Here is a 13,191-nt window from a genome sequence, read left to right as displayed (position 1 = left end):
CGATGTATTTTATTGTGTTGGGTAAACATGTCAATTTCATGTTAAAAGAAGTGAAACATGAAGGTTGAATTTTTAACTTTGTGTGCGAAGACTCTATATACCAAATGAAAACTGGTGGCCTTTCGAGAGGACCTGTTTCTAACCGATTTTGAACCAGACGTTTAAAACTGCTTCACCAAAATTATTATTCCCTTGTTTATGCGTGTCTGTTTACTTTGTCAATAAATATACGGCGAACAAGCCTTGAAAAATGAAAAGGAAACCTAAAGGTTCATATTAAAATTTATATATCTTCCACTTCGTGGTTAATTTGGCCAACAATGAGGTACAATTAGAGTAAGTTGGTTATGACTGACTGACTATTATTGTTGCCAAGTCAGCCAGCAAGCGCATACAGGCTTGGCCCGCATTGATTAAAATTGTTTGCTTCATGGTTGTTTGAAACCAGCAAACAGGAAGTGTTACCATGGAGACTATTTTCTCTGCTCTTTTCTCTATTTTAACGGACGCTGATATAATGTAACCACGGCAACAAGATCTCTTGTTGATTCTCATTAGTTGACTACAGAGAAAAACCTCACCACTTTCTGATGCATCAATTTGCATTGGCATCGTCTGACCTCAATGGGGAAACTGTCTAGACAGATTTAGCAAATAGATCCTCTCCAAACCATCGTCTGAACGAGTCATCATGTACTTCTTCAAAGTTTTTGGCATTGTAGCAATAACTTCAGCGATCAATGCTCAATTTGGGTCAGGTACCTGTCGTTCTCGGCTCGCTCGCGAATGCTCTTGCCCCCCTCAGTGGCAACTGTCGGGAGAGGACTGTTACCGCCTCACTCCTTCACCGCATACTTGGGATGACGCCAAGTCGGCTTGCCAAGACATAGGTGGCAAGATGGCCGCTCCTCGCTCGCACGAGGAAATGAACTTCATGGCAGATATGGCACGAGAGTTGGACAGCAAGTACAAGGCCTGGATTGCTTGTAATGACAAAGAAGTTGAAGGATTTTGGGAATGCGACGGCCAGGAAGGAAGTGCGCCCTTCCTGGGGTGGGGTAGCGGGCAACCAGATAATGGTGGCAATATAGATTGTGCTACGATAAGGAAGTATGATGGCAAAATGGATGATAGTCACTGCTGGAAAGCATTCAGGGCTGTTTGCGTTCGTCGAGCTGCTTGCACTCACGGTCTTATCCAAATCCGCCACTAATGCATCTCTACCGACACCCACAGTCATGAACTACACCTGACTTCTCGACCGAAAAGAATTTGTACTTTGTCACTTGGTGTGTTGGTGCTACACTTGGCTTGTATCGAGGAGTCCGGATATCACTCCTTCAATTGACACACTTGAAGAAGCGAAACAAAGATGCTGTACAAGCTCGATCGGGTAACATGGACATGTTTACAAAACGAAACTGGTTATTTATGTATGTATCTGCTTATCATATGAACACAATGGGACAACAATGGAGATGTGTGCACTCGTGAACTTGAACGTGCTTTAAAAACATCTTTTCAGCAAAACATTCTCTGCATAGGAAATGTACATGTGTAACATTGTTTCCGCTGTAGAGAAAAAAAATAACAGCGACCGAGATGTTTTATGAAGTAAGAAAGGTAAGCAAATAGTTCGTTTCATTCACAAATGAGAAAGGAAAATGGACTAAAATAGAATGCAACTGAAAAACATGCATGCGCTTTGCACTTTATGTGGTAAATAAAAACTGAGTTTCTGTGTCGGTCAGTTCTGATCAATATTTTATCAAATGTGTTGAAACTGCGTAGTAGCAACCTTAGAAATTCGACTAAATGTATTAGGGTTTTTTTAATTGCCTTGATTTTATTTACCTTCGTTTATATGAAAAAAAACAGGGAAATGGATTGCACTTGTCTAAAGCCCAGGCTGCTTGCATATTCACCTGAATTTATTTCAGATATTGAAATATGAGTAGGATCGGTGTAAAAAAGCAAAACGAAACACAATAATAAAACGTTGCTGTTCGATCAGTGTTTTATAATAGAAAGTGAGATTTCACATCAGACGATGACTGTGGAATTGAAATAATGAGTAACAAACGTAAGCAATTTTAAATGAGACATAGGGTCATTGGATTGGTAACAAACTTGAAAGTGTTTGACTGATTTGTGTATTTTTATGTATTATACATTCGTTGAAATTTCCAATTATTGTGGTCGTATGTAGAATGTTTTGTTCAAATAAATTGCGCAAATTTTAGTGCGCACATTCAGGTTAAATAGATATTGAAAAAAAAATAGTTTTAGGTGTTAATTCAATGAATTGGTTTTAATTCAAGTTTGAATCACGTTTTTTAATCCTAAAGGGGCCGGAGGGGCGGAATCCGCCCCCCACCTCAATTTTTTCCGCGATAGCCTCGAAAAAAATATTTTCGCGACCCGAGCTGTTATGACTTTTTAGCCTCGAGCCTTGCACATCTTTTGATACAAAAAAAAACATTAAAAAAATTCTGGCGCAATGCGCCGTGAAAACTGAATTTCCCCATACACGTAGTGTACGCAGGGCACAATTACCATTCGTGGACATGAAAAATTAATTATCCATAATTCCAAAACACTTTGACCTATAGTCATGCATGAAATTTCTTGGGGATGTTCATGATAAGTTGTTCGATGCATGAACCGAGTTTCATAAGTTTTCGTCACTCATGGCCGAGATCTTGGGGGGGGGGGCGGAAACCAAATTAAGCATCGGACAGGATATCATGCTTGTTAATAAAAGATATTGATCTTGTGTCTTTTCAAATAATTTGGAGAATGTGGACAAAACCAAAATGGGTCTATAATTACCAATGTCATGCTTACAACCTTTTTTGTAGATTGGTGATACCTGGGTTATTTTTTTAGACCATCAGGAAATACTCCAGCTCTCAAGCACTTATTGAAGATGTCAGCCAAAGGCTTAGCAAATGACTACCTTGCCTGTTTCATGATAAAAGAACTTAAACCATCAATTCCAGTGGCCTTGCTAGAAGGAATTTCGTTAAGATTATCCACAATCTCTTCTGGGGTAAAAAGGAGACAAAAAGTATGACTCCGCACTTGGGGTCATTCAAAATGAACGGAAAGAAATGTTACATAATGGTAGCTCACTAGGAAGGCTATTGCCAATATTAGCAAAATATTTATTGAACGCTTCAGCAATTTCTATGTTTATCATTAAGTTTAGTATCATCTTGGCTAAAGAGGAACTAGAATTTTGCTGACGCATAATGAGAAGATAATTAATAAAATTCCAAGTTATTGTAATATTTGTGTTTTGCTTCATTGAATTTTTGTGGAGAAAACTTCTCATTGATAATTTAATACGAGAGTTAAGTTTATTTTTGTAGCGGGTATAAAAAAAATTATTGTGCGAAGTATAGGTTTCTCCTGAAATTTTCTGTACAAATAATTCTTACGCCTAAAGGAATGGTAAATACTGTCAGTTAGCCATGGGGATTTAAGTTAATCATAACGGCATTTCACCACATGCAAAGGATTTTTTTGTTATAAATGTGTTTAACACGTAACAAAAAGAGTTTTACATACTGTGGATATCATTTGATGACATTATCATCCCACTCAATATCATTCAAATCACGAATAAAACAAACTGTCAATATTATTGTAGTTAAATCACGCTTTTGTTATCAGGTTGATTTCTTTCTTTAAGGTTTTCAATAGCTAAAAATAGGGGAAGATGTTCACTAAAATATCGTCACCAAAACACCGGCAGGATGGTTTTGATAAGCATTGGTACAAATATTGTCAAGGACAAGGAGAGTTGCGCTATTAGTAGTTGTCCTTGTAGTTTATCTATGGTAGGATAGAATGAATGAGATAAAAGGGTATTCGTAACGTTTTGTATGCTATTATCAGTATCACATTACAATAAGTTTGATTATGGGCGATTGTAATCATCCATAATGTAACACGGTTTGTTCTCGTCGTTACGTGTACAAGATCAAATTGTATCAATACATGCAATGAAGTTATTACATGGCACATCAAGAAGGTTTATAGACAATTTCAATGATAGTGCATGTTTTCCCTTTACCGGTTTTAACAAGTTGAATAAAACAGATTGTATATCAGAGTTATTAAGACATAAGTCAATGCGATTTGTACCAGCTAAGTTATGTTTTATATAAAGTGCAACACCACCACCTCTTGTGTTTTGTATACAGTTACCTTCAACAGTGTAGTTAGGTATTTCAACAGGTGTAACTGCAAAACAGCAGCTTATATCATTCCTTTCTGTTAAAAGTATCTAAGAATTCATTCTCGTCATAATAATTACAGTTATTGTCAGTAATATGAAAATTTAGATCTGGATTAAATGTTTAAGTTCATTAGGTTGTTACTTCATTAGTCTATTAATATTACATATAAACTCACTTATATTTAAGAGACTCATATTTAGGAGTTGAATATATCTTTAAAGGCATAGACCTGTAGGATTATTTGCTTTTCATGCAATTTGTTCGTTTCCAATAATCACTCAAATTCCAAAGAAGCACGTTCACTCATTTAGCCTGTTGCAGTTTCAGCTGATCTGCTCAGTGGATATTACAATTAAAAAAAAAAAAAAAAAAACATTTGCATACTTAAGATCACGAATGACGATATCGTCTGTTATACAAGAGCATTCTTTATTTCAAAAAATCAGTAAATTGACTCATCGTTGGAAATCACATACATTTCTTGATTCTTCCAAATGACAGTATGCCGGACGTACAGTAATTAATTTCAATGTAGTTCGATCTTTAATCCACGAACAGATGTAAGCTTCTTTTGTTTTTTACTCGGAAGGTTACTTTTGGGATAAATGCAAATGATCCCAGCATACCAGCGCACGCTTAAAAATAAAGGTCAAAATGCGGTACCGATACCGATATGTATAGGACACAATAACTATTCGCATTCATGTATGGCCCATTCATTATGATTGCATACACTATACTGTTAAGCGCTTGCTGTACATTTTCTGGTAGTATGGCATGGAGGCGTCTACAAAACGAAACAGGTCTGGAGAAATTGACGAGCGATCGGGAAGTGGCTTTGGTTTCAGAAAGCACGTACTGTCCAGCGCGTTCTGGTAGAAACCAACAAGCTTGTTTCCTTGTAAGAACGCTCGTGGGATGGTCCATTGCTCACTGACTGCATCCCCTGCCTCCCAGTGTAAAACAGTCTCATCAAAGGGCAGGCCGATATCCTTAAAGAGTGCTGACAGGATGCCTTTAGGATCTTGAAGAAGGTCATCAGCGTCGACGATGATTGCTTCTTGATCGTGCTCCTCCTTCATCACGTGCTCAAACAACTCGTTCATCTCCCGGTAGCCAAAACCTTTCGGGAACAAATTCGGAGGCAGGTCATCCAGGTGAAAGTCCTCTGGAGACATGTCTGTCATCTGCAGGTAAATCTTCTTCCACGACGGGAAGACTCGAAGAGGATGCCGAATGAGGAAAAGATGCCGGAAACCCTTCGGGAGGAACTCCAGATGGTCAGATATAGCATAGGCCATGTCCTTGCAGAAGATAAACTTCTTCCCGGTATGGGCTTCCTCAAGTTGCTTCTTGAACATTGGGAGGGTGCACTGAGATGCATCAAGCCCCGCTGATACGTTGGTCAGCTCATAGGCTTTTTTCATAAAATTACAAACTTTCTGTTCTGCTACAGAGATGTTAAGTTGTCCACCTTCTGTCGCAGCCTCTGGTATCATGAGGCCATTTTCACATATTTCGAAGAAAACCTTTGTGTTTTCTACGAAGCTAAGACATTTGGACAAAACTGTTGAAGTAGAGCGAGCTATGGTCCATATTAAGAGTCGGACTTGCTGTTCAGAAGAGGGAGTCGTCTCAGAGGTTTCAAAAGAGGGAGTTGTCTCAGAGGTTGCCATTGTGCCTAAACGCAAAAATTTTACCATAAGATAGCAACTGAAGAAAAAGACCTCCAAACAAATAATAGTACAGTACTGCATGAAAAATCTTCGGGCTTATAATATTGGGAAAACAATGTTGGAGGACATAATGATCGTTGACAATTATCAAGAACAATTTGGAGAAATTATTTTGGAAATTGGTTTGGTAAATGTAGCTGTATTTGAAGGAATAAAAATGTTAGCATATCAACATTTCTGTTGGCAGTTGATCGGAGGCTTTTCGGGGAGGCGTGGCTTCGAGACTCCAGCCTAATAACCCCCGAACAGTTTTAGGGGGAGGACATGACCATGTATACTACATTGCTGTCAGGCATGAAAACTGTTCTTGCGACGAAGGGACTAACTCACTTGAAGTGTATTTTGAAAGAGAAACTTTAACAAATTTAATCATGGGAATACATGCCATATAATTACCTTGTTCTCCGAGTTGTTAAATCGAAATTACTTGAGAATAACTGGATTTGATACGATAGCGCAGCTAACGAGGTGCGGGTACAGCTGTTTTAGTCACAATAATGTTGACAGTCATGAATGTCCGTATGTACATGTCTATTGGTAATTACGTGAACTTCAACTATAAATTCGTACGCATAACCGTTAATATTGGAATCGTGGACTTTAAGCCTAAACCTTTGACCTTTTTCGACATTGGATTATGACAAACTGACAACAAAACACGTTGAATGCAATTATTATACGACCGACTGTTTATCTGACCTTTAACTCTTAATGGCTAATTGATGCATTTTATGACTCTCGTGCACATTATTTAAAATAACAGCTGCGGCTTTGTCTTATCTATAAACTATAGTGCCGCTGATACAGTTCACATCGGGACACAAATTGCAAGGAGGTATATGTCTCAATTTTCAAAGGCACGTGTGTTCGTACGAGATTGTATACAAGCATTGCAGTCCTGATCTCTAAAAGAGGTCCACATTATAACCAGGTAACAATTCGTTGTGTGGACTTGCCATCGTCCACACATGGTTTCCCCCTCTCTGAAAAACAGGTATAGAGGCATGTTGTGTTAGCCGCAAAATGAAGAGGGACACTCAAGGAATTTGTTTTGAAGATAGCATGTCCAGGGAAAAAACTCATTTGCATATATTTACATACGTAGGTCAACATGAATATACAGCTTGTGCGCGTTGACCTCTACATACTTGCCCTTTACAGCCCCAGTGTGTTGTGTCAATTGTTTATATTCAGCATCTTGCTCGCTATATAGTGGTGCAACTATGAGGGGGGGGGGGAGGGGGCGGGGGCGGGGGGACACTGATGGGGGCACGTGTCACCCAGTGGATATCCGTACCCCCGGGTGCCCCCACAACAGTATGAATACTTTGAGCTGGGTGTCACCATGAAGTACACCTGTGGTTCTTCACTGATGAATGTGATTGGAACTTGCCCATCTTATTTTGAAAGTAAAGTGTGCAATAATACTAGAGCCAGAAGGGTTAAACTTCTAGTTGGGGCAGCTGGGTTGCATACGTTTTTTCAAGGGAGGCACTTGGAGATAATGTAAGACCGAAATTTAGACTGTCCCTGAGCACACATACTACCATTCTCATAACAGGTGTTCCACATTACACCCCAAGGTCTTCACGTCACTCTTTTCCAAGCAATACACCCACAGCATACCAAGACTGTGATTTAACCCTTGTACAGGGGAAAGTGACCTCATAAGGGTACTCCCCCAGACTGACCATTACGTCAGTCCATGGTCAGTCTACCTTTACTCAGAAATGATGTCATATAAGTTATGTTTTCCTTATATGACATCATCTCCTATTTTCACCCCAAGTGGTCCCTCTGAAACTGTATAAAATGTCCACATTTTCCCACTTTCATTGAGTTCTTCTTCTTCTCCCTGGGAAACCAGAGGCATAGCCATAAGCTGATTCAGCCCTATGCTCTGGCCAGTCTTCATCTACAAAACTCTTCAGAACCTCTGTCTTCTGTCTCCAACTTCCGTATTCTAGTACCCAGCCATACCCATAAGCTGATGCAGCCGTATGGTCTGAGGTTAGCCCTGGTGGACTCCCTTTCCTCCCTACGTTACGGAGGGAGTCCTGAGTACACATGTGCTCACAACCGAACGAAAACATTTCTGACCAATAATTTCAATATTTTTACCTTGTTGGAGAAGCTAATTTTTACGTCGTAGTATTCTATGTGTCCTTATCTGTTAGTACGCTGGGTTCAGGAATTCCATATGCGATGCTGACTGACGTCAATCAGCAGTTTCTCACCGCCGAGTCTATTCTAGTCGTACATCATGTACGTCTGTACGGTGCAGCGTGTAGTCTGGTTCCCTAGACCGGACAATTATTCTCGACGCTCATTATCACATCTGGTCCGGGGGACAGACTATGCTGCATGAATATGCAGTGCGCACGCGCGATTTGCTTAGTAACCACCCTCATACGCACGCGCACTTACTTGAAGGTGCGGTCGCTAATCCAATGACCGAGCGTGTTTTCGCGCCAGTTACCAGAAACACGTTTCGGCTTTGGTCATTGGTTGAGCGTTTTCCTGACATCGGTTGGCTGGAGTGACGTCACGGTTCCAACCAAAACTAAACAAATGAGGGCGCTTAGCGTGCGTGCGCGCTTTCGGATTGTACGCACGCACATTTGTACATATCATGTACATTGTACATGACGTACGACTCTGGGAATAAACTGATGAAAAGCGACTACAAACACGTACAAGTTTAACGTTGCTTTGGAGTTTATTTTCCTGATTAACGTCAGTCAGCATCGCATATGGAATTCCTGAACCCAGCGTGCTAACAGATAAGGACACATAGAGTATGTAGGCGTGAAATATTAGCTTCTATAACGAGGTAAAACATAACAAAACTCTGGTAAAAATGTTGTATGGTTTCATGTAGAAAAGTCTCGTCCTGGACGTTAGTCGTATTGCAATGAAGACTTCGTCCAACCTGGGCTAGGTCTGAGGTTATAGTTCTGTACATACACAATACCGGTAGAATATTGAGTTCTTGAAAATAAACCAGTTTTCCATATAGCTGAGCTCATAGTCGTTACCAGTGTGTCTTTGTATAGTCTTCGTAGTCATCTGTTCATCCTGCTCTTAGCCACAGCTACCCTATCCTAACCTATAGAGTATAGTCAAACAAACCAAAGACTATAGCCAAATCTATATGTTACAATAATAAGGGCAAATAATATATTGGGTAAAGTATAAATCTTTATTTTAAATTCAAGATTTCAAAGGGGTGGGGCTGGGTGTTAGACACCTGGGGGCCAGGACATCTACAAGGGGACACGTCCCCCCTCCCATACCCCGCCCCTCCCTGCTACCCCAATAGTCTCGCCATAGACCTACATGTAGCTATTAAAATGCTGCACAAACAATTCACATAAAACATTAAGGCTGTATAAAGGGAAAGTACATGTATGTACAAGTAAACGTGCACATGCATCCTCCAAAAAGTAAGTGTTCTTTCAGCAAAACAAAAACAATTCTCAAAGGGAGGTATGTAAATTGTTTTCATTTTGCTGAACGAACACGTTGATCCGTGGACAGAACTTTAAAACGGGTTTTGTGTTCAAAATGCCTTAACTTGGAAAGTACACAAGTGAATTGAATGATTCTTGTACTAAGAGAAAGCTTATTCATTGGACATTCTATACTTCGATTTTGCAGTGCTGCAGGTAAAACCTCGGTCAAAAATTGGTCCTGCCATTTTGAGTGCGTTTTTACTCACTCTGTACAGAGTGTGATACAGATATCGGTGAGATGCTTACCTTTTTTCTCTGTCTTTAACCTCAAGTCATCTTGATCAATTCATGCAGGAAGAAATAGCTCCATGACCAGAATCAGCCGAGTCCACGCAGGACAGGTCTTGGTTGTCAGTGTTGCCATCTGCAGAATGCAATGGAAATGTAAACGAAATGAAACATGCTAATCCACATGATACAAAATGCTGCTAGTAATTTGTGTAGTGACAACATTGATCGCATCACAATGGATTTCTAATGCAGGTCAAATTGTGGCAATTGTGTAGTGTAGGGCTCTACGCATTCCCATTATACATGTAATTAACTATTGAGGTACTGAAAAAAGCGTGCATTCACTGTGTGGACTTCAGAGCAAAAGAGGTCCACAAACTAGGTAGCAGCGACGTTGTGTGGACTTGCCCACGTCCACACAGTGTTTCCCCCTCTCTGGAAAACAGGTTTAGAGGCATTTTGGGATTACGTTGATCGGTGGCAAAATGAATTGAAACACTAAAGGGAAAAAGTCCGGGCCTGAGATTCCATATTTCTTCAATTCCCCAATTAAATGGCTCTCAGAATTACTCTCCAAGGCCAAAAAAAAAATAAGTCGGTCTCTGGTCAGCGCGCGCGTCGATTTTAAGCATGCGCGTCGATCTTTTTTTTTCCAAAATGTTCCGCGGTAGCTCCAACAGCGCCCTCTATTTCTGCACCTCCTCAATTTTTTTTACCAAAGAGCACCAAGGAATGGGAAATTGCACCAAGGCAAATGATCGAAAGCACCAAGGCAAATTATGGAGGACACCAATGTACATGAGGACACCAACAAAACCAAAATAGTACCCACCTTGTCTGTACAATCCAAGCTTGAAGAAAAAAAGAAAAAAAAGGGGAAAAAAAAAAAAGCCGCGTGGCCGCGTCAATTCCGGAACTATGGTCTGACCAGAGACCGAATATATATTTTTTTTTGGCCTAATATAGAATATGTTGAGGGTATAACTTTTATTAATGAGCTGTGCACCCCTGGGTGGGTTATAGTCGCTGGGCGTTTACAAAACAGGGCTTGAGGCTTCGGCCCCTGGATAGGCTAGCTCGGGCAACTTGGATAGCCAGGTTGTGGGCTTCAAAATGGCGGCCAATCATTTCGTACGGTCTGGCTTCGTACATTTCCAACTCGAATTGTGAAACTCCGGCTGTTAATTTCAGCGGGCCACATGTACATTCTCAGGGAAAGTAGGAGGGAAAATGGCCTGGTCCTTAGTGCATGTCCCATAGTTTAACTAATGGTGAATGACTGAAGACCCGATATAGAAAGCGCCCGCTGATTTGGCAAAATCTAGGAGGTCAAGAGGCGGGGTCTTAACCAATTAACAATGCACGCCGATACAGCACTCCATGGTTGAACATGTACAGCACGCGTCCCTTCACAGTCTAGTTCACATGCCCAACCACAGGGCTATATTATTGTGCCGAACACACAATACACACCACAATGAGTGAGATGCGACATTGCATGTGCAGTTATAACCACGGTGGTAGCCATGGCGTATTACACATTATCCATACGACTCCATTACACGGACTGAGAGCTCGGCAAACTTTGGTGCGATTAATGCATCCCTATAAAGTCACACACATCCTCAGAACCCGTGTCGATCAACCCAAACATAGTTATCTAAATATATTATGAGCTAGTTCAACGTATCGAGACAAAACAACAGTATCGAGAAGCAACTGTTAAATCATTAGAGACACACTCTCGGAAAAACTGGTTCGGATAACATTGTTAACTTATTTCTTATGATGGGACTGCGGTTTGGCCGAAGTCAATTGAGCGTGATCGGCTGACTGATAAGGTTTACGTACAAAACCCCAAGACAACGAGGTTTTTGTATAGAAAGCTGCTGGACCACATTTTGCGAGAGTGTGTCCGTAATGCTTGAAGCCTGCCGGTAATGCTGAGCCTGCATACTGCCAAAGTTACCAGTGGCATCCCTACATGATTTTCTCGTGCAAATAGGACCCATTTTGGACCCTAATTTTATCAAATCTGCTCTTAGATAATAGCCCAAAAGCTAGGGAGATGATCCTCGGCTATATTCGCACGATTCCACCGATTTTTAAACTAGACGGTCTCGTTTTTTGCAAAAAATTGTGGGGGCACTTTTTATGCAAATTAACGACGCGGACGCGTAGAAATTTTGAAATCCTAATCAAATTTATTGCGCCCGCTGTTGGTCTTATTGCGCCATTCTGATATATCTTCTGTTTAGTCCACCCCCCCCCCACAGCCATCCCCCCCCCCCCACCACCACACCGAAAAATAATGGTAATTAAATACTGTTAAAAATGTGCTCGTTTATTCAGAAATTCATGAAGCATATTCAAACTGATTGGATGTTTCCAAAGTGTCTTTCCCATTTGCAAAAGTTCTTTTTAAAAGCCCATCAACCATTAGAGACACACTCTCGGAAAAACTGGTTCGGATAACATTGTTAACTTATTTCTTATGATGGGACTGCGGTTTGGCCGAAGTCAATTGAGCGTGATCGGCTGACTGATAAGGTTTACGTACAAAACCCCAAGACAACGAGGTTTTTGTATAGAAAGCTGCTGGACCACATTTTGTGAGAGTGTGTCCGTAATGTGGACATATTCTGCGAGCAAAAGTCTCACCTGCAACAGCTGAAATGGGCACACACGGCAAGAGGCCACAAATTACGTGCCTGGGTATTATATACCACTTTGCAAGCGAAGCGAAAGTTGTGACGTCAACAGTACGATAAAGGCGCGTCCACTCTTGTTGACGACATGAATTTCGCTTTGCACTTGCTTTCGCCTGAAGTATTAACCGGGCTAAGACGTATAACTATTCCGCCCGTTTTACAAATATTCGTCCCGTCCCCACCCCCACTCCCCAAAAAACCCAACTGTCTCTTATTGTTCTTCTAAACAACACAAATGTGCACTAGAGATCATACTTACAAGTTTCCCGGCAATTTTTGTTTTGCCCATTGGAAGAATCCAATCGTGTACATTCCTAAGGGAGAAAAGTGTTTGGTTTTTATAACACTCTGTTTAAGACCGGTTGGAGTCTTGATGGGTGATAATTACCCGATGCGAAGTGGAGGGTAGTTATCAGCACTCAAGACTCCAACCGGTCTTAAACAGAGTGTTTAATACCTACCAAACACATATTTATTCCCATTCATAAATACCTTTTCGTTCCCAAATCGAAACAAAGCAAAAACTACTACGTTGCCAACCATTTTTTTTCAACAATTTTACTTCATGTTTTATGAAACACCCCTCTGACTATAATATAGAATGCCCCTCTACAACTCCTCACCTTATAAGGAGATTGGCGACCTTAAGGAGATTGGCGTGCGCGTCGCGCGTACTGCACGATGTCGCGCAAAACGCAGCTGGTCTGCAGGTGTAGTGTGAATAGACCGCTTGCAGATGCGTTCGATAATC

At 40.8% G+C, this 13,191-nt stretch overlaps 2 protein-coding genes and 1 long non-coding RNA gene across 3 annotated transcripts in view; 2 read left to right on the top strand and 1 right to left on the bottom strand.

The window, feature by feature from the left end:
* Positions 1–691: 691 nt before the first annotated feature.
* LOC119720355 (perlucin-like protein) lies at positions 692–1,213 on the top strand. The gene has a single exon (XM_038190010.1). It carries the CDS (start codon positions 692–694, stop codon positions 1,211–1,213), a length of 522 nt encoding a protein of 173 aa, XP_038045938.1.
* Positions 1,214–3,127: 1,914 nt separating this feature from the next.
* Positions 3,128–13,191, bottom strand: part of LOC119720735 (branched-chain-amino-acid aminotransferase-like protein 1) — a 16,661-nt gene continuing 6,597 nt past the window's right edge. Inside the window, exons 2-3 of the mRNA XM_038190563.1 lie at positions 9,745–9,862; positions 3,128–5,928 (exon numbers count right to left, since the gene is read on the bottom strand). Coding sequence (XP_038046491.1) covers positions 4,982–5,923 — 942 coding nt within the window. The 5' untranslated portion in view covers positions 5,924–5,928; positions 9,745–9,862 and the 3' untranslated portion in view covers positions 3,128–4,981. The remainder of the gene's footprint in view (positions 5,929–9,744; positions 9,863–13,191) is intronic.
* Positions 7,495–9,006, top strand: LOC119720737. Its single transcript, XR_005270112.1, has 2 exons — positions 7,495–7,986; positions 8,925–9,006. It is a non-coding gene; the product is annotated as an uncharacterized LOC119720737 (long non-coding RNA).

Source organism: Patiria miniata, unplaced genomic scaffold, assembly GCF_015706575.1.
Source record: "Patiria miniata isolate m_02_andy unplaced genomic scaffold, ASM1570657v1 HiC_scaffold_9, whole genome shotgun sequence".
Taxonomy (NCBI): Eukaryota; Metazoa; Echinodermata; class Asteroidea; order Valvatida; family Asterinidae; genus Patiria; species Patiria miniata.
Note: the sequence above shows the minus strand (reverse complement) of the source record. Positions and strands in the feature narration are given on the sequence as shown.

What these genes read in the sequence shown, in the direction of transcription:
- LOC119720355 (XM_038190010.1), top strand. Translation starts at nt 692, where the DNA reads ATGTACTTCTTCAAAGTTTTTGGCATTGTAGCAATAACTTCAGCGATC.